This window comes from Schistocerca gregaria, chromosome 2 (genome assembly GCF_023897955.1).
Source record: "Schistocerca gregaria isolate iqSchGreg1 chromosome 2, iqSchGreg1.2, whole genome shotgun sequence".
In the NCBI taxonomy this organism is placed as follows: domain Eukaryota; kingdom Metazoa; phylum Arthropoda; class Insecta; order Orthoptera; family Acrididae; genus Schistocerca; species Schistocerca gregaria.
The window spans coordinates 691,385,387-691,410,357 of NC_064921.1; the positions used below are offsets into that span (position 1 = coordinate 691,385,387).

At 38.8% G+C, this 24,971-nt stretch overlaps 1 protein-coding gene across 1 annotated transcript in view; it reads left to right on the forward strand.

Moving 5' to 3' along the window:
- LOC126334775 (ATP-binding cassette sub-family C member 4-like) overlaps nt 1-15,828 on the forward strand; it is a 286,690-nt gene extending 270,862 nt beyond the window's left edge. The window contains exons 23-25 of the mRNA XM_049997363.1: nt 246-375; nt 9,390-9,500; nt 15,481-15,828. Coding sequence (XP_049853320.1) covers nt 246-375; nt 9,390-9,500; nt 15,481-15,507 — 268 coding nt within the window. The 3' untranslated portion in view covers nt 15,508-15,828. The remainder of the gene's footprint in view (nt 1-245; nt 376-9,389; nt 9,501-15,480) is intronic.
- The last annotated feature ends 9,143 nt before the right edge of the window (nt 15,829-24,971 follow it).

Consider the following 24,971-nt stretch of genomic DNA (forward strand, 5'->3'; position numbering starts at 1 on the left):
CAGCACATTGTCAGTCAGTTGGAAGGGGGCAAGCAATGTCAGCCTACCCTTCTGAACAAACAAATGAACTTACCCAGTGCTTTGGATGAAAACTGTTCACTGCACATGGGCTGCTGTATCCTGCATGCTTGACCTTTTTTTCTGATTTCTTTAGTGCAGTGTCAAGTCAATGAAATTTCTCCAGTATTAATTAACATTTAATAAATAAATCACTAGAATGTAATGTTATGTTATTTTTTCTGCAGCACTGACAGCTTGATACAAAGAACTATACGGCTGAGGTTTTCAAAGTGCACTGTTTTGACAGTAGCCCATCGTCTGAATACAATCATGGATTCTGACAAAGTGCTGGTGATGGATGCTGGTCGTGTGGTGGTAAGCACTTTTTTTTTTTCTTTAGGGAGTCTGTTGTTTGTAAATTTTGAATCCTCTCTCTGAATGTCTTCTGTCAAGACATCTTTAATTTAATTTATGATTTCTCTTGGAGATGGACATTTGGAAAGTGCCAAATACACTGTTCTTGATTAGCATTAATCCACCTACATGATGTATCTGTAGTATTAGTTGTTTTTGTTATTGTAGTCACTTTATACATCTGTAGATTAATCTCTCAAGAATATTGGACATATCATGGTATTACAGACTAAGAATAAATATCACAGTTAATGTACACAGACCTCTTCTTGCTCACAGACCAAATTTGACAATGATAGAACAGGTAGGCAGCCATGGCCTATTACTAAGAACCATCCAGGCATTTGCTTGAAGCAATTTAGAGAAACCACAGAAAACTTAAATCAGGGTGGTTGTATAGGGTTTAGAGCCTTCATCCACGTCCCTCCCCAAGTTCAAAGTCTTTCTGTTATTAGTACAACAGCCTCATTTGCTTTGTCCCTAATGTAAAGTTGTTTTGCATGCAAAGGGGTTATTTCATAATGTAAAAGGTTAGTGCTACATTGTTTCTAAAAATGAGTCACTGAACATGTTACACTCATTATCAACTGACAAGACCTTGCCTGGAAAACAGTCATCATTCCTCCATAAAGAGTAAGACTTTGAGCTCAGAAAGAGGATCATATGGTGGTATTATTCATTGTAGAGCTTTACTATCAGGTTTTCGAGAAAAACAAGAAAGTTTTTACATTGAAGTGCCGCAGAAAGTGGTACAGACATGTGTATTCATATATATATATATATATATTCGTCACCAACTGTGCTAGTTTCATTTGCCTCCTATTGTCTTGTTCCGTTTATAGTCCACTTCTCTTTTTCTACTTATTGATTTATTTATTTAACATTCCATTATTTAACATTCCATAGTTTTAACGTTCGTTATTCGCTGTTTTCCAGCCAACAATCTCTGCCAACAATCTCTTCCACACCTATCAGTATCATCCAGTTCCGTCGATTTCGTGTTGCTGGTGATATTTTTGTGCCATTGCCTATCTTTCTCTGCCACAGGAAACATTTTTTGGAACATTTCTGCGCCACCCGCGGACTTTCTTGCGGCACGCACGAACTTTTTTGCGCACCCACGATCTATTTTGCGGCACACGCGATCTCTTTTTTTCACTACTCGCTATCTCTGTTTTTGAGCAGCGTGTGTTCTTTTTCCCCTGATCTGGACATACTTGCTTGGTCTGGTCAACTTTTTCCGTATTTTTCTTATTTGGTGGTCTTTCTTTGGTATTTAACATTACCAACACAATTTCTTTCTTTCTCGCCCTTCCTTCCATGTTTTATTCCTTCTTATGATTACTATTTTAACTTTAGTTATTTAATTTCCCTACCCACCAGTTACCCACTATGTACCCTAATCCTGTACCACATTATTTACATTCATTCCGGAAACATGCATTTACCGTAGCCAAACTGCAATCCCACATACTTTTCCTCCGTTCCTGCTTAACCTTTGGAATTACCCCTAAAGGACTTACCTTAAAAGTTCCCATCTCTGGGTGCAATTCCTCCTTCCACCAACCTCTCCTGGACTTCCAGAACCTTCAATCCTTAGCCCTTACCCAACTTGTCCTGAATCTCTACACTACTTAATGTAACCACCACTCCCAACAGCTCCTATCTCTCTTCAAAGTCCCCCACCTCTCAAACCCTTGCTTGGAGAACACACTCAGTGGTTTGAAGCTGGCACAGTACCTACAGTAGAATATCTTTGGCTTCCCTCTGACAACCATGCCTCCATCCTTGCTACCTTCCCTGTTTTCCTTTCCCTGTTGCTTCATAACCTGGGTTGTGAGTAACTAAATCCACTTTCCCTTCTTCCCTTTCTTTCCCCTCTCTCCTCCCTGATGAAGGAACATTTATTCCGAAAGCTAGGAACTTAAATTTTCGGTTGTTTTTTGTGTTTCTATCGGCTGTACTGAGCTGAGGTAAGTACTGGCCAGCCCCTCTATCTCTTTGTTAGTAATTGTTTAACTCTTAATTGGTATCATACAATTTTGTAACTTAACTGGTATCATGTTGTCTGTTAGAATCCAGAAGTCTCCTATTGATATATACAATATTGCCTTTACTTACTAATTGTTCAGGTATTACGTGTGCAAGTTTCAGAACCAGGATTTCAAATCTTGTCTGGTGCAGTCCCTACAATCGGTCTCTCCTTCTCATGCCCTCTGGTAACTTCCCATGACCTGGGGTTCTGGGCGACTTTTCTGAACTCTACCCTTTTTCCTGAACCCCACCAGTCCTTTCCCTCCACCTTTATTCCTTCTCCTTATCTACTCAATTACATTATATTTTCAGCTAAGGGTTAAGTATGATAAACTTATGGAATTTTTTTATGAAAACAAAATCCTATTAATGAACAACACAGATATTTTTGTGTGAACTGTACACTAATCCTGAGAGACAAGAAACAGGATTCACCTGGAGTACTCACCTAATCAAAGCTTTTAACAAGATAGATCATAAGATCCTACTGTCAGAACTTAAAAAGTATGGTATTCAAGGTCTGTACAGCAGTTGAGTCAGTTCCTTCTTGAACAATCAGAAGCAAACGATTAATATCAAGCATACTGTCATCCTAAAACTATTTCTGAATACTTGTCAGAGTATAATCTAATTACATATGGTGTACACAAGTACCAGTAACGAGACCACTTCTGTTCCTTTTCTAAATAATTGATCATAGCTTAAATGTGGACGCCCATAAAATGAACATATTTGCAGATGACAGCACAATTCTGTTAAAACGGGAAAGAAGGAACAGTTGAGGCAATGAATAGTTACAAAACAACTTAGCAACTGGGAACAGAATAATCAGTTTTTAATAAATTGTTGAAAACCTACCACACTAAAATTTCACAATCCTCCAAGCAAGGAAACCCGTTTCTCTCTGCCAGCAATGAACCAATTGATAACAGTACAGAAACCAACTTCTTAGGGTTATGGCTGTAAAAAATATAAAATGTAATAAGCATATGGAATATCTTAACACAAAACTGAGCAAGGCCTGATACTTTCTTTGCTTACTAAAATTCTGCTGTGCTGAGAAAACAGTAAAGAGTGCATATCATGCATACTTCCTTTCTCACTTTCAATATGGAGTCACATCTTAATGGAGTCACATGTTGGGAAAACTCAAATGACTATCAGTGCATTCAAACAGAAAAAACACTAGAATCATATTTGGATGCAAACCTACAGGCCCCTCTAAAGGTCTGTTTAAGATTTCTGGTATCCCTCCTATACCATGAATGTATATTACGGAAACCATTACATTCAATAAAAATGACAGTTGATTACTTACTGTAAAAATAAAAGCAAATACTGAGGACAAAATCTTGGGAAATTTTTAAAATTATTTTTACAGCATCACTGCATTTACTCCATTGAGGAGTATTTAAATGTATAAAGCATGTTGTTTAAATATTTTAATGTACAAAATATGTTACATAAATATTTAAATGTATGAAGTGTATTATTCATAATTTTGAATATGTATCCATAGAAACCATTTTCATTTGTACACATATAAACTAACTTGTCCAACATCTTATGCACAAGCTGCTTTTGTAGACTTCTTCATCAGTAGCACTCATCCCTTGGTGAGCCTTGGCTTCTTCAGCAGTCTTCCTCTGCATTGCTTGTTTTTTTTTTTTTTTTTGCTGCCCTCCCCCCCCCCCCCCTCTCCTCCCCCCTGAGATTCACATGCTGTTGAGATTCACTATTACATCATCAATCCATCTTCTTCTACAGCTACCTTTTTGTCTAGCTGAATGGATCACACCTTTCATCATTTACTTTGGAATTCTCCTCTGTCATTTTCTCCACATGCTCTAGCCATTGTATTTGCTGTGATGTCACAAGTTTTAGTATATCCCTACCTCTTAATAACACTTGTAATTCAGCATTGTGGTGGATTCTTCAGCCTTCTTCCTCCCTTATTGAACCATAGATTTTGTGTAGTATTTTCCACTCAAAGGTTCTCAGTGCATTTTTGTCATGCTGTGTCAACATTCATATCTCTGACTCCTATGTGACAACTAGGCAGACTAGGGAGTTATAAATTAGCAGTTTTGTTTTTCTTGTGACAAGGCTATTTCTGAAAAGTTGTATATTTGCAAAGGAATCACCGGTTCCTGCTTTCATTCTTTTCTTTATAGTCTTTACAATACTGTTGTAGACTACAGAACCAATAAAAATACAATAAAATACATTTTGTGTTTTGTAGAGATTGGTCTTCAATAGTGTACTGCATAAATTAATGGCAGTATAGTGCTGTTATTTCTAATTTACCCAAATCTGTACCTTCACATTGTAACTCACACCTTATGTACTACTTTTATACAAGATAGCTTCAGACTGGAGCTATGATGTTGAAACTAGACACAAGGAATGAAACATCTATATCACTAATAAAACTGTAAATCCATTGTGTGTCTCTGTTTGTCTGTTTGAACAAGTTGATCTCTAAAACTACTAGACAAATTTTCATAGGGTTTTCAAATTTAACTTGAGGTAGCTTGGTGGAACATAAAGGCTTTATTTAATCAAAATCATGACAATAAAAGAAAAGATACTGTAATTTAAAATGTTATCTAACATTGTCTGCTCAGCTTAGTAGTTGAGATGTTTCATTATTACAGTAGAGTACACCAAAGAACCAGTAGATGGCATTGTTACTGTTTGTTAGCTGAGTGACAAATGTATTTTTAGAAATTTACATCAGTGACAGAATTAAGTGTGCAATCTTGTCTTTATGCATTCAGACTAATGGTGAATTTACTTGACTAGGATTTATTGATTTTGCGTTGTGTGTTAAAAACTTAATGACATTGCTTGGCTTCTTTTGATAGGTTTTATTTATATTCTTTGCTAGGAAAAATATATTTATTAAGTTGGTTTTGTGATTTGGGTGCCTACTCTTTACATTTTTATTTCACTTCGTTTATGAATAAAAATGCCTAAAAACAAGGAAATGGTTAAGTCTTTCTAAATACAACAAAAAGACTAAGAGACTGAGAATTGTGCAGCCTCAAGGATCTAGTGAACACATGAGTTGCGACTTGTTATGACTTGAGAACACCAGGCTTTACTTGTCTCCAACATAACATCATAGAAGTGGGAGGCCAGACACAGTATGTTGTGGGTGTGGATCTTAGTGTTTGTTTGCTTTATCCACAGCAAGCTCTACTTGTCTCTCTCTCATGTGGGTGAAGTAAACATGCTCTTCATTCATATCCCCAAGAAGGTTTATAAACCAAAAATAAGTTTCATGTGTATAAAAACTCAGGCACAGATATAAATAAATACCTGGCCAATGCCACATTTCTCAGGTAATAAATTAATAAATAAAATTAATGCAAATTTAAGAAAAAGATGGATTGCTACTCACCATATAGTAGAGATGTGAAGTCACAGAAAGGCACAACAAAAAGATTTCTAAACAAGTAAGCTTTCACCTGGTCTTCTAAAGTAGACAACACACACACACACACACACACACACACACACACACACACACACACACACACACACCGCCGAGGCCAGACTGCGAGGAGCTGCACATGATGGGAGCAGTCTGGGTGATGGGGAGGGGGAGGTGGGGGGGGGGGGGGGGGGAGGAGGGTAAGGAGGAGGCAGGGGCAGGGATAGAAGGATAGGGGTTGGGGGTGGTAAAGTGCTGCTTGTGGGAGCATATTGGGACGTGGTGGAGAGAGGATAGGGCAGTTAGGTGCAGTCAGGAGGTTAGACCTGCACCACCCTGTTATCCCTTCCCCTCCCCATCCCAACCTCTGCCTTACCCCATCATGTGTAGTTGCTTGTAATCTCATCTTGGCAGCCAGAAACAGTGTTTTCAAGTGTGAGAGTTGTGCTTGCATGAATGTGTGTGTTTTGTACTTTAGAAGGTCTTCTGGCCCGAAGCTTACTTGTTTCACAGTCTTTCTCTTGTGTCTATTTGCGATTCAGCATCTCCACTATATGGTGAATAGCTCTCTATCCTTTTTTTTAAATATTGTCAGTATTCCATACTGGACTTTCCCATTTGGCTGCACCATTTGGTTTTGGCTCCTCTATCAGTTTCCTGTGGCACTGTGATTCATGGATTACAGTCTGTATCTGGACTGTAGGTTTCTGGCATTCAGATCAAGTTCATATTTTGTCTGCTTGGTCTTAATGCCAGAAACTTGTTTGATTCATCTATTTTTGTCATCAATTTTGTCACCATTCTCTTGGGAGTTGGTGGATGTAGCCATGGGAGCATAACAGCATACTAGTTTGTGCAAGACAATGTCTAAGCAATGTAACAAGTTTGACCGTTTATCTCACAGAAGAACTGACATGGAGAATGATAATGCCCCCAGAACAGTTGTTAATCTCTCCAAACAAGAATCAGATGATGGATGGCTCTATGGCTTAATTTTCCAGCAGTCCCACAACATCTGCCAATTCTGGAGATTATTAGTGGAATAGAGCAGTGCATTTGGCATCTCTTGCACAACACAGCTAAGGATGTTAGACTAACTGCCAGCCAAATACTGTTGAAAGCTAAGCCACTGAAATGCAGTGAAGAAATTAATACCTTGTGCCACCAGACCTCCCTGGCATAAGGGACTGCTGATACATGAGGAACATGTTCCTCATAGGCCCAATGTTAGTACAATCAGCTCATCCACCTATAGACTGGCAAAACATCTTGCAGGACTATTAGTGCCAAAACTGGACCACTGTGAATACCATGTTGTATACTCAGAGACAATTGTTGAAACGCTCAAGAAAATGAAAATAGGTTGAAATGATGTAACACTTAGTCTGTATGTGGTGCCGCTTTTTATAAGAGTGCCAGTACAAGACACGCTGGATCTTTTGGTCCAACATTTTTCACCGGAAATCACCAAATTGTTCTGTTATGTTCTAATGGCAACATGTTTCTCATACTGCAACAAATATTATGAAATGATGGATGGTACAGCAATGGGCTCACCACTGTCTCCTGCAGTCATGAATTTCTTCATGGACCACTTTGAGAAGCAGGCTCTGAACTCTGCAGTGTTGTGTCCATCTTGCTTCCTTAGATATGTCAATGACACCTTCCCGATATAGCCTCATGGTGAAAATACACTGTGGATGTGTACTGCATGGACATGGATTGACACTGGTGTTCTGGCTCACCCCCAAGATACAAGATATGTTGCGCCTTGTTAAAGATGTCATAGCTCTTCATGTGCCCAGTGTGTATACAGCCCCTTTTCAGTGTGGGAGCATCTATATAGGCCAGACAATTCACACAGTTGCAGAGCATTGAACCAAGCACAAGAGACATATTAAGCAAAGGGAGCTGACCATTTCCTCATAAATGGACACCAAATACAGTTTGAGAGCACAAGAGCCTAGGCTTAAGTGTCAACATACTGGGACTCCACTATAAAAGAGGCAGCTGAGATTAGAGTGAACAGCAACAATTTCAACAGAGACCACGGCTACACATTGAGTAGGTTGTGGGGGTGGGCTTCGGATGTCTAAAGGAAGCAATGACAGATGCTTAATGCTTATAGGGAGGCAGGAGGGGAAGTTTCAAATGTGGTGCCAACCCCTCACATCACCTGATGTCACTTGGTTGTGTGGCAGGCCAGACTGCTATGAGCTGCCCAAATCACCTCTAGAGCACATATTGTTTCGGCCCTCTCTGATTGGTGCTTCCAGCCATGATCATAGAAATATAAGCAGGAAATAGTGCCAGCCATGGCAGTCAGTAGTTTTACTCCCTCTGGCCATCAAAAGCTTGATAACTTTATTGGAATTGATACCACTTGAGAATCAAGATTATTTTATTCAATGTCCATCCCTGTCTCAACAACTACAGCAGCCTGTTACACTGGAAATACATAACAAAATTACTCTCCAGATTGATATTTGTATCAGATAATTACTCCTCCAATAACCTGTTCCTGTCAGCATGGAAAATGATATGTTACACATTTTCCAATGAGTTGGTATTGGATTTTTTTCGTATGGTAGGTTATTTCTCTTAGTATTTGCCAGTTGACTTATTCTATATTTGGGAAAGAATCTTTTGTTTCCCAGTATCATGCTCATTACCTGTGCAAAGTGGTAATTTTTGATCATTTCATATATAGTTGTCTATGAGTTATAGTGTCATATGCTACTGTCAGGTTCACGAAAGCAAGTCCTATTCGTCTCTTGAGTTCAGAAACATCTTGAACATGTTGTACAAAATGACATCTGCTGGTACATGACATAAGGTGAAAGATCTGCTGTTCTGGAGCTAGGAATAAGGTGGCTGCATATGATGGTCTGTTTTGTAGGATTCCCTCCAAGAATTTTGGTAGATAGTAAAGAAATGAAATAGGGTGGGGCTTTCCTGATTACTGGAATCCTTTCCCGATTTCAGTATAGCTTTAGCTGTTGTTTTCTCCTATACATATGATGTATTGTAGGAGATTTTCGCAGTGTTTTTTAAGCTATAGCTAGAAAATTTAGTTTCATTTATGCCATTTGGGTGCGGGGGTGGGTGGGGGGGGGTGGGGGGAGGAGGAGGGGGAGGGAGAGAGAGAGAAAGAGAGAGAGAGAGAGAGAGAGAGAGCAGAGATTGCTCAGTGTTTTATTATTTTCTTTTCTCCACACGTCTTTTTCTCCTCTTGAATGAACTACCTAGTAAGCTTAGAAAAAGTATTAGCATCAGTGATTTGGGTTTTCTTTTATCAGCAGTTACTATAGAGACAATCATCTTAGTTTCACAGTGTATGAGTCTTATAGATCTTCATTTTTGTCTCTTATCATTTTGAATATTGTTGTTACAGAGTACTGAATTTAATGCACAAGAAAAAATTAACTTATTGATTTCCTTTTATATGAAAGCTGTTAAGTTGATAGACATAAATAAGTTATATTTTAAATATCTTTTGCAGGAATTTGGCCACCCATATTCATTGCTCCAGAATAAAGAAGGATATTTTTACAAAATGGTGGAACAGACTGGAAGCTCTATGTCAGAGAAACTTAGGAGTATTGCTGAAGAGGTAAGCACAATGAATTACTCTTTGTTATTTACAAATTTCCAGTTAATTGAGTTTGCAATTTTATGTTTGTAAATGTAAGTAGTTCTATGAATTAACACCATTGTTGCATTAATATTGGGTATGTGCATAAGTTTGTAGTGTTTTTTCATAAGTTTAATAAATGAACAGATACACTTAACAAAGACTTTAGTCATCAATAACATATTTTCCTTCATTATTTACAACTGTCTGCCAATGTTGGGGTAACTTTTGAATTCTGTGACTGTACAGATCAAGTGGTTTTGAGGCGAAGAATTCATCAAGCTCTTTTTGGAGTGGACTTTCATCCAGAAAGGAAGTTGCTCTTGAAGGTTGCTAAGCAGAGTGTGGAAAAGGTACAAATCTAAGGGTGCAACATCAGGCGAATAAGATGTGTGTGGAATGACCTCTCAACCCAAGTCCTGATTAGTCTTTTTTGTCATTCTAGCAGAATGGAGATGGGCATTCTCACAGATTAACATCACTTCATTCATTCTTCCTGGTTATTGTTCTTTGCTTGCAATTGCAAGACATATCAGCTTTTGACAGAAAATGTCAGCAGTGATGGTTATACTTCAGGGGAGCAACCCATAGTACACCACACCATTGCTATTCCCCCAGATGCATAACATTATCTTTTGTGGACGCGCGGATCTTTGTATGGCAGGAGGGGGGTTGCTGTTTTGTTTGGGCTCAACGAATCCTTTCTCTTCCTTGTTGTTGTTGTTGTTGTTGTTGTTGTTGTTGTGGTGGTGGTGGTCTTCAGTCCAGAGACTGGTTTGATGCAGCTCTCCATGCTACTCTACTGTATCTCCCAGTACCTACTGCAAACCTACATCCTTCTGAATCTGTTTAGTGTATTCATCTCTTGGTCTCCCTCTACGATTTTTAACCTCCACGCTACCCTACAATACTAACTGGTGATCCCTTGATGCCTCAGAATATGTCCTATCAAGCGATCCCTTCTTGTAGTCAGGTTGTGCCACAAATTTCTCTTCACCCTAATTCTATTCAGTACCTCCTCATTAGTTATGTGATCTGCCCATCTAAGCTTCAGCATTCTTCTGCAGCACCACATTTCTAAAGCTTCTATTCTCTTCATGCCTAAACTATTTATCATCCACATTTCACTTCCATACATGGCTACACTCCATACAAATACTTTCAGAAATGACTTCCTGACACTTACATCTATATTCGATGTAAACAAATTTCTCTTCTTCAGAAACACTTCCCTTGCCATTGCAAGTCTACATTTTATATCCTCTCTACTTAGACCATCATCAGTTATTTTGCTCCCCAAACAGCAAATCTTATTTACCACTTTAAGCATCTCTTTTCCTAATCTAATTCTCTCAGTATCACCCAATTTAATTCAACTACATTCCATTATCCTTGTTTTGCTTTTGTTGATATCCTTATGATATCATAAAGACATCATTACTCATCACCAGGATAGGAATGGTTGGTGTTGTTCATGAGCCAGTTGATGACTAGCAAGCATGCTGACCACCTGCAGATTTTTTGATTTTTTTATTTTGTTATGAAGCACCTAGTTTTTGAACCCTACCCATTGCATGCAAATGCTGCACAGTGGGGGAATAATTACAGTTCATGACATTTGCTAGTTCTCAAGCACACTGCTGTGTGTCATTGTGGATTAATGCATTTAAATGATTTCATCAAACCCCAAAGGTCTTCCTGAACATGGAGAGTCTTTAATGTCTAAACGATCTTACTTAAAATTAGAAAATCAATATCTTGCCATGCTCTGTCCAGTGGCATTATCCCCAAATATGGTGCAAATGTTCCTGGCTGACTCCACTTCTGTCTCCCTTCTACTGAACTCAAACAGAAGAATATGTTGGAAATGTTCCGATTTTTCCACCTGGCACTCCATTTCCTAGCATCCACAGCTCCACTCCCTATCTCCAAATAACAAAATGACAGTATGTAAACTAAAATAGCATCAGTCAAATACAACTAAAAATGTAAATCAATAAATGAACCCATAACAACCAGAATACCAACAAGAGAAACAAAAATGCTACGAACTTATGTACCAACCTAATACATAAAATAGTCTTCATTCTATACTTCATAAGTTTAAATATTCTTCATGACTACATTTCCTGTTTATTTTATCTTGAAATACACCATTGCAATATTTTTTTCCTTCTAACAACCTGGTGTGGGCATTACTTTCTCTAATGTACATTGGGAGTCAACACGTATTTTTAATGTGGTTTATTCTCAGTCGATTCTTGTGAAAACTGTTTCTGGGTATGCCACTAGTTAGTTACAGTATGCCATAAAATTTTGTAGGAAAACTGCTGTGGTAAAGAGGTATAGGGTTCTGTCTCTTGTGCGCAGTAACTTTCATTGTATAATGACCAGGAGATACCACCTTGTGCATTTTCTGGATAAATATATATGAATGCTTTGCTGCTGTTAGTGAAGGAAGCAAGACTTTCTCTTTGTGTTTTTGTTAAGACTTATCAACAGCAGTGCAGTGCCTGTTTGGGTTGAAGCTGCTGCCAAACTAATTTGTGTGATATATTTATAAGAGAAACAAGATGGTCAAATCTGTGTAACACTCTGAATGGTAATAAGAGCTCACAGTAATGTAAGTGGGCAGAAAACAAAGCCAATTGCTTGTGGTTGTGGCTTATGATGATGCCTACTGAAACCTATGATGCCTGAAACATTAATTTGGTAGGAAGATGTAGACATGTACTACATTTTTGCATTTCATGTGTGATTTTTGATACGAACAGTTAATGATAGCTGATCTGTGAACTACATGAGCCATTCACTCCTGCATCGGTATTACTTAATTTTATATTTGATAAAGAGAATGTAGGTTGTTCTCAAAACTCTGGATTAGAAGCTTGAACTAATGGAAAGATAAAGGTTACTGTGGAAGACTTGTTACTTTAAAATATGGTCTTACACACAAAATATGTACATATGATGTGGAATTAGCTGCAAGCTGGGAAAATGTGAGTGATTTCTGTTTTAATTCAAGGGGGCTCCGCTGTAAACTGAATTATTAAATTCATTAAAAACAAAGATTCCAAGACTTACCAAGCAGGAAAGTGCCGGTAGATAGGCACAATAAATAAAACGCACACACAGAATTTCGAGCTTTCGCAACCGGCGACTGCTTCGTCAGGAAAGACGGAAGAAAAAATAAAGATGAAAGGATGTGGCTTTTAAGGGAGAGGGTAAGGAGTCATTCCAATCCCGGGAGCGGAAAGACTTGCCTTAGGGGGAAAAAAGGATAGGTATATACTCGCGCGCGCGCGCGCACACACACACACACACACACACACACACACACACACACACACACACACACACACATATATATATATATATATATATATATCCATACATACACAGACGCAAGCAGACATATTTAAAGACAAAGAGTATGGGCAGAGATGTAAGTCGAGGTGGAAGTGTCGAGACAAAGATGATGTTGAATGACAGGTGAGGTATGAGTGGCGGCAACTTGAAATTAGCGGAGATTGAGGCCTGGTGAATAACGAGAAGAGAGGATATATTGAAGGGCAAGTTCCCATCTCCGGAGTTCGGATAGGTTGGTGTTGGTGGGAAGTGTCCAGATAACTCGGACGGTGTAACACTGTGCCAAAATGTGCTGGCCGTGCACCAAGGCATGTTTAGCCACAGGGTGATCCTTATTACCAACAAACACTGTCTACCTGTGTCCATTCATGCAAATGGACAGTTTGTTGCTGGTCATTCCCACATAGAAAGCGTCATAGTGTAGGCAGGTCAGTTGGTAAATCACATGAGTGCTTTCACACGTGGCTCTGCCTTTGATCGTGTACACCTTCCGGGTTACGGGACTGGAGTAGGTGGTGGTGGGAGGGCGCATAGGACAGGTTTTACACCGGGGGGCAGTTGCAAGGGTAGGAGCCAGAGGGTAGGGAAGGTGGTTTGGGGATTTCATAGGGATGAACCAAGAGGTTACGAAGGTTAGGTGGACGGCGGAAAGACACTCTTGGTGGAGTGGGGAGGATTTCATGAAGGATGGATCTCATTTCAGGGCAGGATTTTAGGAAGTCGTATCCCTGCTGGAGAGCCACATTCAGAGTCTGATCCAGTCCCGGGAAGTATCCTGTCACAAGGGGGGCACTTTTGGGGTTCTTCTGTGAGAGGTTCTGGGTTTGAGGGGATGACGAAGTGGCTCTGGTTATCTGCTTCTGTACCAGGTCGGGAGGGTAGTTGCGGGATGTGAAAGCTGTTTTCAGGTTGTTGGTGTAATGGTCCAGGGATTCAGGACTGGAGCAGATTCGTTTGCCACGAAGGCCTAGGCTGTAGGGAAGGGACCGTTTGATATGGAATGGGTGGCAGCTGTCATAATGGAGGTACTGTTGCTTGTTGGTGGGTTTGATGTGGACGGATGTGTGAAGCTGGCCATTGGACAGATGGAGGTCAACGTCAAGGAAAGTGGCATGGGATTTGGAGTAGGACCAGGTGAATCTGATGGAACCAAAGGAGTTGAGGTTGGAGAGGAAATTCTGGAGTTGTTCTTCACTGTGAGTCCAGATCATGAAGATGTCATCAATAAATCTGTACCAAACTTTGGGTTGGCAGGCTTGGGTAACCAAGAAGGCTTCCTCTAAGCGACCCATAAATAGGTTGGCATACGAGGGGGCCATCCTGGTACCCATGGCTGTTCCCTTTAATTGTTGGTATGTCTGGCCTTCAAAAGTGAAGAAGTTGTGTGTCAGGATGAAGCTGGCTAAGGTGACAAGGAAAGAGGTTTTAGGTAGGGTGGCAGGTGATCGGCGTGAAAGGAAGTGCTCCATTGCAGCGAGGCCCTGGACGTGCGGGATATTTGTGTGTAGGGAAGTGGCATCAATGGTTACAAGGATGTTTTTAATATATTTTTCCCATGTGGAAGTTTCTTTCTATTTTATTTACATAATCAAGAATTATTAAATTCTGTAGATACTCAGATGCAATGCCACTACATGCTTAGCCTAATCCCTCATCACCTAGTGCCTGTTATGCTTTTCAGATTTGCTGCTATTTAGTTTTTCTTTAAATTATGCCCTGAAAACTGTGACAAGTGAACTTCCTACATGGTTACTTCCACAGTACAAAATATCTGTTTCCACATACACAATAAAGGTATAGCTGTTCTGACAGATATAGATGAAGTAATGCATGCTTTAGGTACTTTTTACAAAGAAGGCCATTACAGATTGACCACAAGCTTGGGTTTTACCTGAATGAGGAATCAGACAAGTCCTCCTAAAAGAAGTATCATATAATCCTCCTCAACTGATTGTAGGAAACTAAGGAATATTTCTTTCTCATGAGAAAGAGGGAGAGTTGCTACTTCTTTGAGTACTGGAGTTCTTTTATAGCTATTAACTGTATTTTGTATTGAAATCAAACATTCCAGTTGCCCATCATATTTTAGGTTTGGTCACAAAAACCATTTTTGACTCAACTACGAGTCGTTCTCCAGCTCTTTACTGCTTGTTCCAAGGAAACATTTTTTCTGGAGGTGACACTCAGGCTTGTTGTATAAATTTGCACATCATATGTGTGACAATGTTGCATTTCATTTCAAAAACCTATACCTGGATGGCCTGACAAGGATTCGACCCCTACTTCTTCCTAATTCAAGTCCATTGTATAATTTCCACACATCTCAGTGCACCCATTTCTTTTATATTCAGTTCTTCGCCTACTTTGTATAACATGTTTTCTTAAGTTAAAGTGACCTAACTCTTCTGCTAAAACAGCTTTTTATTCAGCAAGCTTCAAAAAATTTAGTTCCTCTCCCTCTATGTTTACTTTGCTATACTTCCATAATTTTTGGTGAGTATCCACACTTTGTTTTACTATGTTTATTTTTCAGTTTTTATATTTAAGTTAATATTTTTCTTTATAATTAGCCTTTCATTTATTCTTTCAGTGTTACAGTGAGCAGTGTCACCTTTGAAACTACACCGCTGTGAAGTACAACAATAGAACAAAATACCTCAACTTAGGGTCTTCTACTTGGCTCTTATATCTGAATATTGCCAAAGTTTACAGTGAGCTGTTTTAAAGTTCACTGTTATACTTATGTGTTATACACATCCAGTTACTGTAATTCAAACTGCATGGTAGTTTGCATTAATATCGGAATTTGTACATATGAATAAATGTAAATTAATGTATATATTTACTTTTTGTACAATTTTGTGTTAACTGTAAGTAATTTGTACATAGTGGTAATGTAAAAAGCTAAAATGTCAAATAAAGAGATTGATTTTATAAATGTCTTGCTTTACTTGGTAGTCATGACGAAATTAGAAAAAAGGGAAAGTAAAATATCTGAAACTTAGTTACATATGCCAGAAATTTTGCATTTATCTTATTCAGAAAAGTTGATTGTTCTGCATTCAACAACAACTTAAGAAATTACTTGAGGCCATTTTAACCTGTAATTGGCCTCTTTCTACTCGTTTCTGTAAGTCTTCAATAATTTTTGTTGGTTCAAAACAAAATCTATTTTGTATGAGGTGTTTGCTTTGATGTGTGTGGTGTATTAAATCAAGTTATTGAAGCAACATGGCTATATTTTTATACCTGTTGTTGGATTTATTGTAATATGTCAGAACTTCCTTCAAAGTGAAACTGACAATTAAAATTACCAATATTAAACAACTGAAAATCCAGGATGGAATAATGTCAGTATTTGAAAAGTTAGATAGGTACCCACAGTATAAAGCATATGTTAGTTGCAGACAGGTACAACAAAAATACTGCTAAACATATCAGCTTTCGCCCATAAGACCTTCTCCTAAAGTAGACAACATACACTCATTCATACAAGCACAACTTACATGATCGCTTCTTCTGGCCCCTGAGACAATACTCTACCAAATGCGCATTATGGGAGAAGCAATCTGGATGGTGGGGGTAAGGAGGAGGCTAGAGCAGGGAGGGGGAGGGATAGCATGGTAGAGATGGAGGATGGTAAAGTGCTGCTTGTGGAAACATGCAGATAAAGTTGGGTAGTTAGATGGGAGGCAGGGGGGTTGGAAAGGAAAGAAGTAGAGGAGGGAAGAAAAGTGGAATAGAAGACTGTATAGTGCTGGCTTACGAGCAGGGAAGATGATGGGAGGGTGAAAGACAGAGACTAACAAAGATTGAGGGCAGGAGGGTTGTGGAAACATAGGACATATTGCAGGGAGAGTTCACTCCTGTTCAGTTAAGAAAAGCCAGTGTTTCTAGGTAGGATCCAGATGGTGCAGGCTGTGAAGCAGTCATTGGATTGAAGATCATTGTGTTGGACAGGATGCTCACCAACTGGGGATCCAGCTGTCTCTTGGTCAGAGTTTGTCAGTGCACATTCCTGCTGACAGGCAGGTTGTTGGTTGTCATGCTTATGCAGAACACAGCACAGTGGTTCAAGCTAAGCTTGCAGATCACATTACTGCTTTCACAGGTAGCCGTGCCTTTGATGGAATGGTGATTCTTGTAACAGAACTGGAATTGGTGATGGTGGGAGGATGTATGGGACCCATCTTGCACTTAGGTCTATTACAGGGATATGAGCAATAAGGGAAGACATTGGGAACAGAGGTGGAGTAGGTATGGACAAGGATATTGCCTAGGTTTGGTGGATGGCAGAATATCACTGAGGGATGAGTGGGAAGGATTGTGGTTAGGATATTCCTCATTTCAGGGTACTATGGGAGGTAGTCGAAACCCTGGCAGAAATGTGACTCAGTTGCTCCAGTCATGGGTGGTACTGAGTCACAAGGGGACTGCAGTTTTGTGGCCTGATGGTGGGACTCTGGTAAGTGTTTGTTGGTTGAAGAGATAATTCACAGGAGATCTATTCTTGTACAAGGTTGGAGGTGTAATTTTCATCTGTGAAGGCCTCAGAGAGACACTTAGTATTTTTGGAGAATGACTGCTTGTCTCTAGAAATGTGGCAGCCGTGGGTGGCTAAGCTGTATGGTAAGGGTTTCTAGGTGTAGAATGGGTGGCAGCTGTCAAAGTGGAGATATTTGTTTGTAGGTGGTGCCTTCAAAGGTGAAGTAATTGTGGGTGAGGGTATAGTTGGTCTTGGTGACCAGAAAGGACTTGTAGGTTTGGAATCAGTTGGGCATTGGAAGAAGTAGTGTTCAATAGCATCAAGACCGAGGGCATTAGGGATATTAGTGTAAATGGAGTTGACATCGATAGTGATGAGCAGGGTGCTATGTGGTACACGAAGAGGACCTGTGGATAATCAGTTGAGGGAATGGTTGCCATCTTTTATGTAGAAGGATAGATTACAGCCAAAAGGCGGAAGGTCTACAAGAGCAGAGATTCTCTCAGTGAGGGGCACAGTAACTGGCTATAATGTGGCATACTGGTTAGCTGATTTTATGGACGTAAGTAAACATGTAGGAGGTAAGGATGTGGGAAGTGTTAGGAGTTAGGAGTGAGGAGAGAGACAGATTCCGGAAAGAGGTTCTTGGTGGGGCAAAGGATTTGAAGAGAGATTGGAGATCCTGTTGGTTTTCTGGAATTGGGTCTCTGTGGAAGGGGCTGTAAGTGGAAGAATCTGACAGCTGGCAGAGTCCTTCTGCAAGGTAATCCTTGCAGTTTTAGATCGTAATGGTGGAGCTTTGTCAATAGGTAGGATTTTAAGGTCAGGATCAGTTTTTTGGTTGATGTAATGCAGTTTTTCCCACAAATGCAAGGTTAGCTAACATCTTGATGGGTGTGGGGAATGATGATGAGGCAAGGTTCAAGGTTAGGAAATTCTGGAAAGTTAACAGGGGGTGATTTATTTGGGGGCTATGGGTGTGGATTGTGATTGACAGGGCAACCTTTGAAAGCATTCATGTGATGTACAAGCTTAGCTGAAACCACTATGCTACATTCTACATGGGCATGACAACCAACAACCAGTCAGTCCTCAAGTGGCCACTGACAAACTGTATCTAAGAGGCAGCTGGACCCCTCCAGGTGCTGGGCATGCTGCCCAACACAATGTTTTTCACTTCAATAACTGCTTCACAGCCTGTGCCCTCTGTATCCTTCCTGCCAAAACTAGATTATCTGAACTGTGCAGGTGGGAACTCTCCCTGCAATATATGCTACATTCCCACAATGCCCCTGGCCTCAACCTTTGGTAGTTCCTGTCTTCACCCACCTATCCCCTTCCTTTCTTCCACTCCAGAACTACACAGCCAATGCACCTACAGTCTCCTTGTTCCCCTCCTCTATTTCAATCGTTACCCCCCCTCCCCCCCCTTCTAACTACTAGACAGTACATGCATGCTCCCACAAGCAGCACTTTACCATCTCCTGCCCCTAACCTGCTATCTCTACTCATCCCCGCCCTAGCTTTCTCCTTACACCTAACTGCACAGTTCAGATAAGCTAGATTTGCAGGAAGGATACAGAGGGCACAGGCTGTGAAGCAGTTATTGAAGTGAAAAACATTGTGTTGGGCAGCATGCCCAGCATCTGGAGGGGTCCAGCTGCCTCTTAGACTGTAGCGCAAGATGGCGGCACATATGGATGTAGTGGCAAATCGCTCCGTGAATATCGGTAAATTACCATCAGTGAATTGTATGCTATGTGCAACAAAAGTGATAAAACATATTAAAATATGTGTAGTGTCACATAAATGGTATCATTCTTGTTGTTTCATGGAAGCAGATCTCAGTCAACATAGGCCTACATGTGACTGTGGAACTGAGTGCAACGGTCTTGAAACTGCATTTGAAATGTGCAACGCTGGACTCAAAATAAGTGTGAGGGAAGAACTGCAAAGTGATTTCAGTAAAGCTAGGCAATATGCAGAAATGCTGAAAAGTTTGATCGACTATATGGACCTTCCCACAGATACGCAAACAGGCAAATGAGAGTGTGTATATATTAGGCCTAAGAAAATCTCTCGACCTGTCTTAAATACCAATGTTTTTCATGTTCCACTAATGAATAAATACGATGTTCTAAGTGCAGACAGCTCTGAATCACGGACAAAATATCTCAGTGTAACAGGTAACTGCTCAGAAACATCTGTTGAACAAAAAAGTGCGAGCAGAAACACGTTACCATCAAATCATATTAAACAAAAAAAGTCGTGTGAGAGCAACTTGTAATAAAACTGAATACGAGACCAAAAAGGAAACAGAGAAGAAGAAGGAAGAAATATACATATTATCGATGAGTCATGGCAAGGGACTGGCTACAATCATGTCTGATACGCAGTCCGAATGTAAAGTGACTGGAATTTCGAAACCTGGTGCTCCTCTACGAGAAGTGCTGAAAAACTGTGAAAGTTCCGTGAAAAGCGACGTCATAATTGTCATAATTGGAGGGGGAAACGATGTCTATAAAAATGAAAGCAGCCTTGCTGTAAGAACACTGAAAGAATCGCTAGGAAAAATTTCACAGGCGAAGGTATTTGTTGTAAACATTCCCTACAGGCACGACTTAACAGACTCGTGTGTAAACAGACTCATGTGTTAACAGAGAAATCATCGCAACAAATCGGAAATTCCAAAAGATTTGTAGCGGTTTTGTGCACACAACTTTCATTGAAGCAACGAGTTCAGTAAGAAAGCATTTTACTAGACATGGACTGCACAGAAACAACCTAGGCAAGAAAGTGCTGGCCAAAAAAATTCTCCAGGTGATAAAGACAGCAGAAGTGGATGCCTATGTAAAAATAGCACTACCTGGAATAGGTTTTCTGACCATGACAACAGAAAATAAAAGTGCACCAACAGCATATGAGGAAGAAATATCTGCAGATGCACTCTACGATGAAAAAATTACAACTGTGCAAACATGTAAAGCGTCACAGTCACCAGTGGCATTATCAGTAACTGCAGTGGAAAAGGAAGTAACAGTAGCAGTAACAGCAGAAGTTTCACCAGCAACAGTAGGTACAGTGCCTCTAAAAGGAGAGAAGAGAATTGCAGCAGGAAAAGCAGCATCAAGTGTTACGGATAGACGGAAAACAGCACCTCCTGTCCGTCTAAATGATTTTTTAGTAGAAGGCAGCAAGATGAAGAAGCCCACGTGATAAGTAGTGTAACAAATTTCATAACACCTCACCAAAATGTTCAATCTAAAATAAACAACAATTATGATCTTAAAATTTGCTATCCGAATGTTCAAGGACTAATACATAAAGAATTTATTGTAAACAGTTTTGGACTAGATAACAAATTTGATATTTTCTGTTTGAGTGAACGATGGGTTACTGAGAGTTTACTTCCAGTTGTCAAACTTGATAACTATAATGAAGCAAATAGTTACTGTAGAAAATTGCATATAAGAGGTGGTGTGGCAATATATATTAATGAGTCATTCAGCTGCTCCATTGTTAAGTTGGACCTAGATTATTTATGTGAGGAACAGAACTTTGAAGCCACTGGTATAGTTATGGACAGTCTTAAGTTAGTAATAGTACCCCTTTACAGGTCACCTAAGGGTATCATCAATGTATTTCTAGAAAAAATTGGACATGCTGTTAGATATACTAAGAGGGACCAGATGGTTGCATTATGGCATAGTAATTGGTGGAGATCTGAATGCAGATTTTGATATAACAACACATAAACGTGCTGTGACTGAGTTGAAAAACATTCTAAGACAGTGCAATTTGCACTCAATCAATAACAGGCCCACAAGAGATAAAGCATATCTTGACAATATTTTTGTCAACTTTAAAACTACAGAAGAATCACGTGATGTTACAGTGTTTCCATTTTCCGATCATGACTCTGTATCTTTAAACTATACAAGTAGGTTCTGTATTGATAATAGTAATATTCCTAAGCCTGTCCCAAAAGTTATAATCACCAGACCTGTCACAGATGACAAAATTCTTCAGCTCTGTAAGTCCCTTGTTGAGAGAGACTGGTTCAACCAATGTCATGGTGACACAAGTTATGTCTTAGTGCTGATTTGTCAAGGAAACTATTATTTGAGATATTCTTTAAAACATTTCTGACACAATTAATGACAACATCCCCATAAAGAAATGCAGATTAACTGACAAAGGCTTTACAAACAGGGCTACAGACTGACAAAATTCATGGTTCACTAAAGAATTATCAAATATGAAAAACCAAGTTATCGTGTTGCACAATATATGTAGCAATCAGAAAACAGAACATGCTAGATTAGCCTATATATAATACAGGAATGAGTATATAAAAGCCATCGTGGAAGCCAAAAAAGCGCATAATTTCAGTACCATTGGTAATTCCACAAATAAGTGCAAAGCTACATGGAAATTAATAAATGGTGTTGCTAACGATGTAAGAAGCAAAAAAAATAATATAAGTCCCCAAAAATTCAATGATTTCTTTATTACATCTCTTGAAGATGTACGAAATACTATAAGCAAACCAGATATCAGTTCATCAAAGTTACTTTCTAAAAATGTTTGCAGAACACCAACAGACTCAGGTACATTTATGTTCTCCGAGGTCTCACCTAGTCATGTCCTAAGCATTGTAAAACGGATGAAATCTTCAGACAGTGTAAATATATATGACATATCCTGTAATTTACTAAAGAAATTAATAGACTATATTGTGTACCCCTTAACATTCTGTATAAATAAATGCATATCTGATGGATATTTTCCCAAAGAACTCAAAGTGGCTAGGGTAGTTCCAATATATAAAAAGGGAGATGTGGACTCACCTTCCAGTTACAGACCAATCTCCATAGTCCCAGCTTTTTCTAAAATACTGGAATGTGTAATTTACCAACAGCTATCTGTTTATTTTGAAAAATTAGGAATAATTAGTGTATCTCAATATGGTTTTAGGAAAAAGTTGTCTACTGTGGATGCTATAGACTTTGTAGTCAAATACTTACATCAAGTGTTTGAGTATAAGTCCTATGCTCAACTCACATTCTGTGATATAAGCAAAGCTTTTGACTGTGTAAAGCATAAGCCACTCCTAGAAAAAACTGGAATTCTATGACATTAGACATAACAGCCTTAAATTAATAAAATCATATCTTCAGAATTGTACGCAAATTGTTTGTGTAGGGAGAGAAATGTCGAGTATAGAACAAGTCAAGGTAGGTGTTCCGCAGGGATCTGTGCTGGGCCCCTTTTTGTTCCTGATAATGATAAATGATCTGCCGTCATTTATCAAGTCCACCACTGTGTTGTATGCAGATGATACAACATTTCTTCATGCTAGTGATGATTTCAATAGTCTTAAAACTTGTGCAGCAATGACAATTGACCAAGCATCCTATTGGTTCAAGGCAAATGGATTCCTGCTGAATGAAAACAAAACACAGCAGATGGTCTGTAGTCTTAGAAACAAGCTTCTGTCAGATGATCCAAGTTATGTCAAATTTTTGGGGTTATACATTGATGATAAATTATCTTGGGGACAACATGTACAATATATTAGTGGTAAATTGTCAAAAGTTATTTACCTGTTAAGGCGGCTTATGGATTGTGTACCCGAAAAATATGTTAGAACATCCTATTTTTCATTCTTTCAAAGTATAATAACATATGGAATTATTTTGTGGGGGAACTCTAGCTCTGTATAGGACATATTAATACTGCAAAAAAAAAGCTATTAGGATAATTACTGGTTCTGCATAGAAGGCACACTGTAAACCATTGTTCTGTGAACAGAAAATCATGACTGTTATAAACTTGTACATATACTATGTTCTAATTTATACGAAGAAGAAATTACCAGAAACAAAAACTAAAGAAAATGTACATAGCCACAATACAAGGAGGAATAGGCGCCTCTATATTCCTTACCACAGATTGTCAAAGTCACTCAACAGCTACGATATGATGGGGTACAAATTATTTAATAATCTTCCTCAATCTGTTCAAGAATTACCTGAACAATTATTCAAACAAACAATTCATGACCGGCTAGTCCTCCAGCCAGTCTATGATATAAGAGAATTTATCAACTGTAATATAATACTATAATGTTAACAGCAAACCTGTTGTTTCTTTCAAACCATTAATTGTATTTTAGTATGTATATGACATTGTCTATTGCTGTAATGGCCGAATGACAGTAAAAGTATTATTATTATTATTATTATTATTTCTTTCTTATCTCAGACGTTATGTCTGGTCAGAAGTAGAAAGTGACGCGGACCTTGATCAAGCGTGACTTCCTTTTAACTGTATGGTATATGTTATATTGCATTTAGGAACTTTTGGGTAATTGAACATGTATCAATAATTACGGATTTCTGTAGTTGTATATATAAGTTTGGATGTAGCTGTATTGCATTAATGTACTGGTGGATATTGTGTGGTATGACTTCTGTAGTTGATAGTATAATTGGTATAATGTCAACTTTATCCTGATGCCACATATCCTTGACTTCCTCAGCCAGTTGGATATATTTTTCAATTTTGTCTCCTGTTTTCTTTTGTATATTTGTTGTATTGGGTATGGATATTTCGATTAGTTGTGTTAATTTCTTCTTTTTATTGGTGAGTATGATGTCTGGTTTGTTATGTGGTGTTGTTTTATCTGTTATAATGCTTCTGTTCCAGTATAATTTGTATTCATCATTCTCCAGTACATTTTGTGGTGCATACTTGTATGTGGGAACGTGTTATTTTATAAGTTTATGCTGTAAGGCAAGCTGTTGATGTATTATTTTTGCTACATTGTCATGTCTTCTGGGGTATTCTGTATTTGCTAGTATTGTAAATCCACTTGTGATGTGATCTACTGTTTCTATTTGTTGTTTGCAAAGTCTGCATTTATCTGTTGTGGTATTGGGATCTTTAATAATATGCTTGCTGTAATATCTGGTGTTTATTGTTTGATCCTGTATTGCAATCATGAATCCTTCCATCTCACTGTATATATTGCCTTTTCTTAGCCATGTGTTGGATGCGTCTTGATCGATGTGTGGCTGTGTTAGATGATTCGGGTGCTTGCCATGTAGTGTTTTCTTTTTCCAATTTACTTTCTTCGCATCTGTTGATGTTATGTGATCTAAAGGGTTGTAGAAGTGGTTATGAAATTGCAGTGGTGTAGCCGATGTATTTATATGAGTGATTGCTTTGTGTATTTTGCTAGTTTCTGCTCGTTCTAGAAAGAATTTTCTTAAATTGTCTACCTGTCCATAATGTAGGTTTTTCATGTCGATAAATCCCCTTCCTCCTTCCTTTCTGCTTAATGTGAATCTTTCTGTTGCTGAATGTATGTGATGTATTCTACATTTGTGGCATTGTGATCTTGTAAGTGTATTGAGTGCTTCTAGGTCTGTGTTACTCCATTTCACTACTGCAAATGAGTAGGTCAATATTGGTATAGCATAAGTATTTACAGCTTTTGTTTTGTTTCTTGCTGTCAATTCTGTTTTCAGTATTTTTGTTAGTCTTTGTCTATATTTTTCTTTTAGTTCTTCTTTAATATTTGTATTATC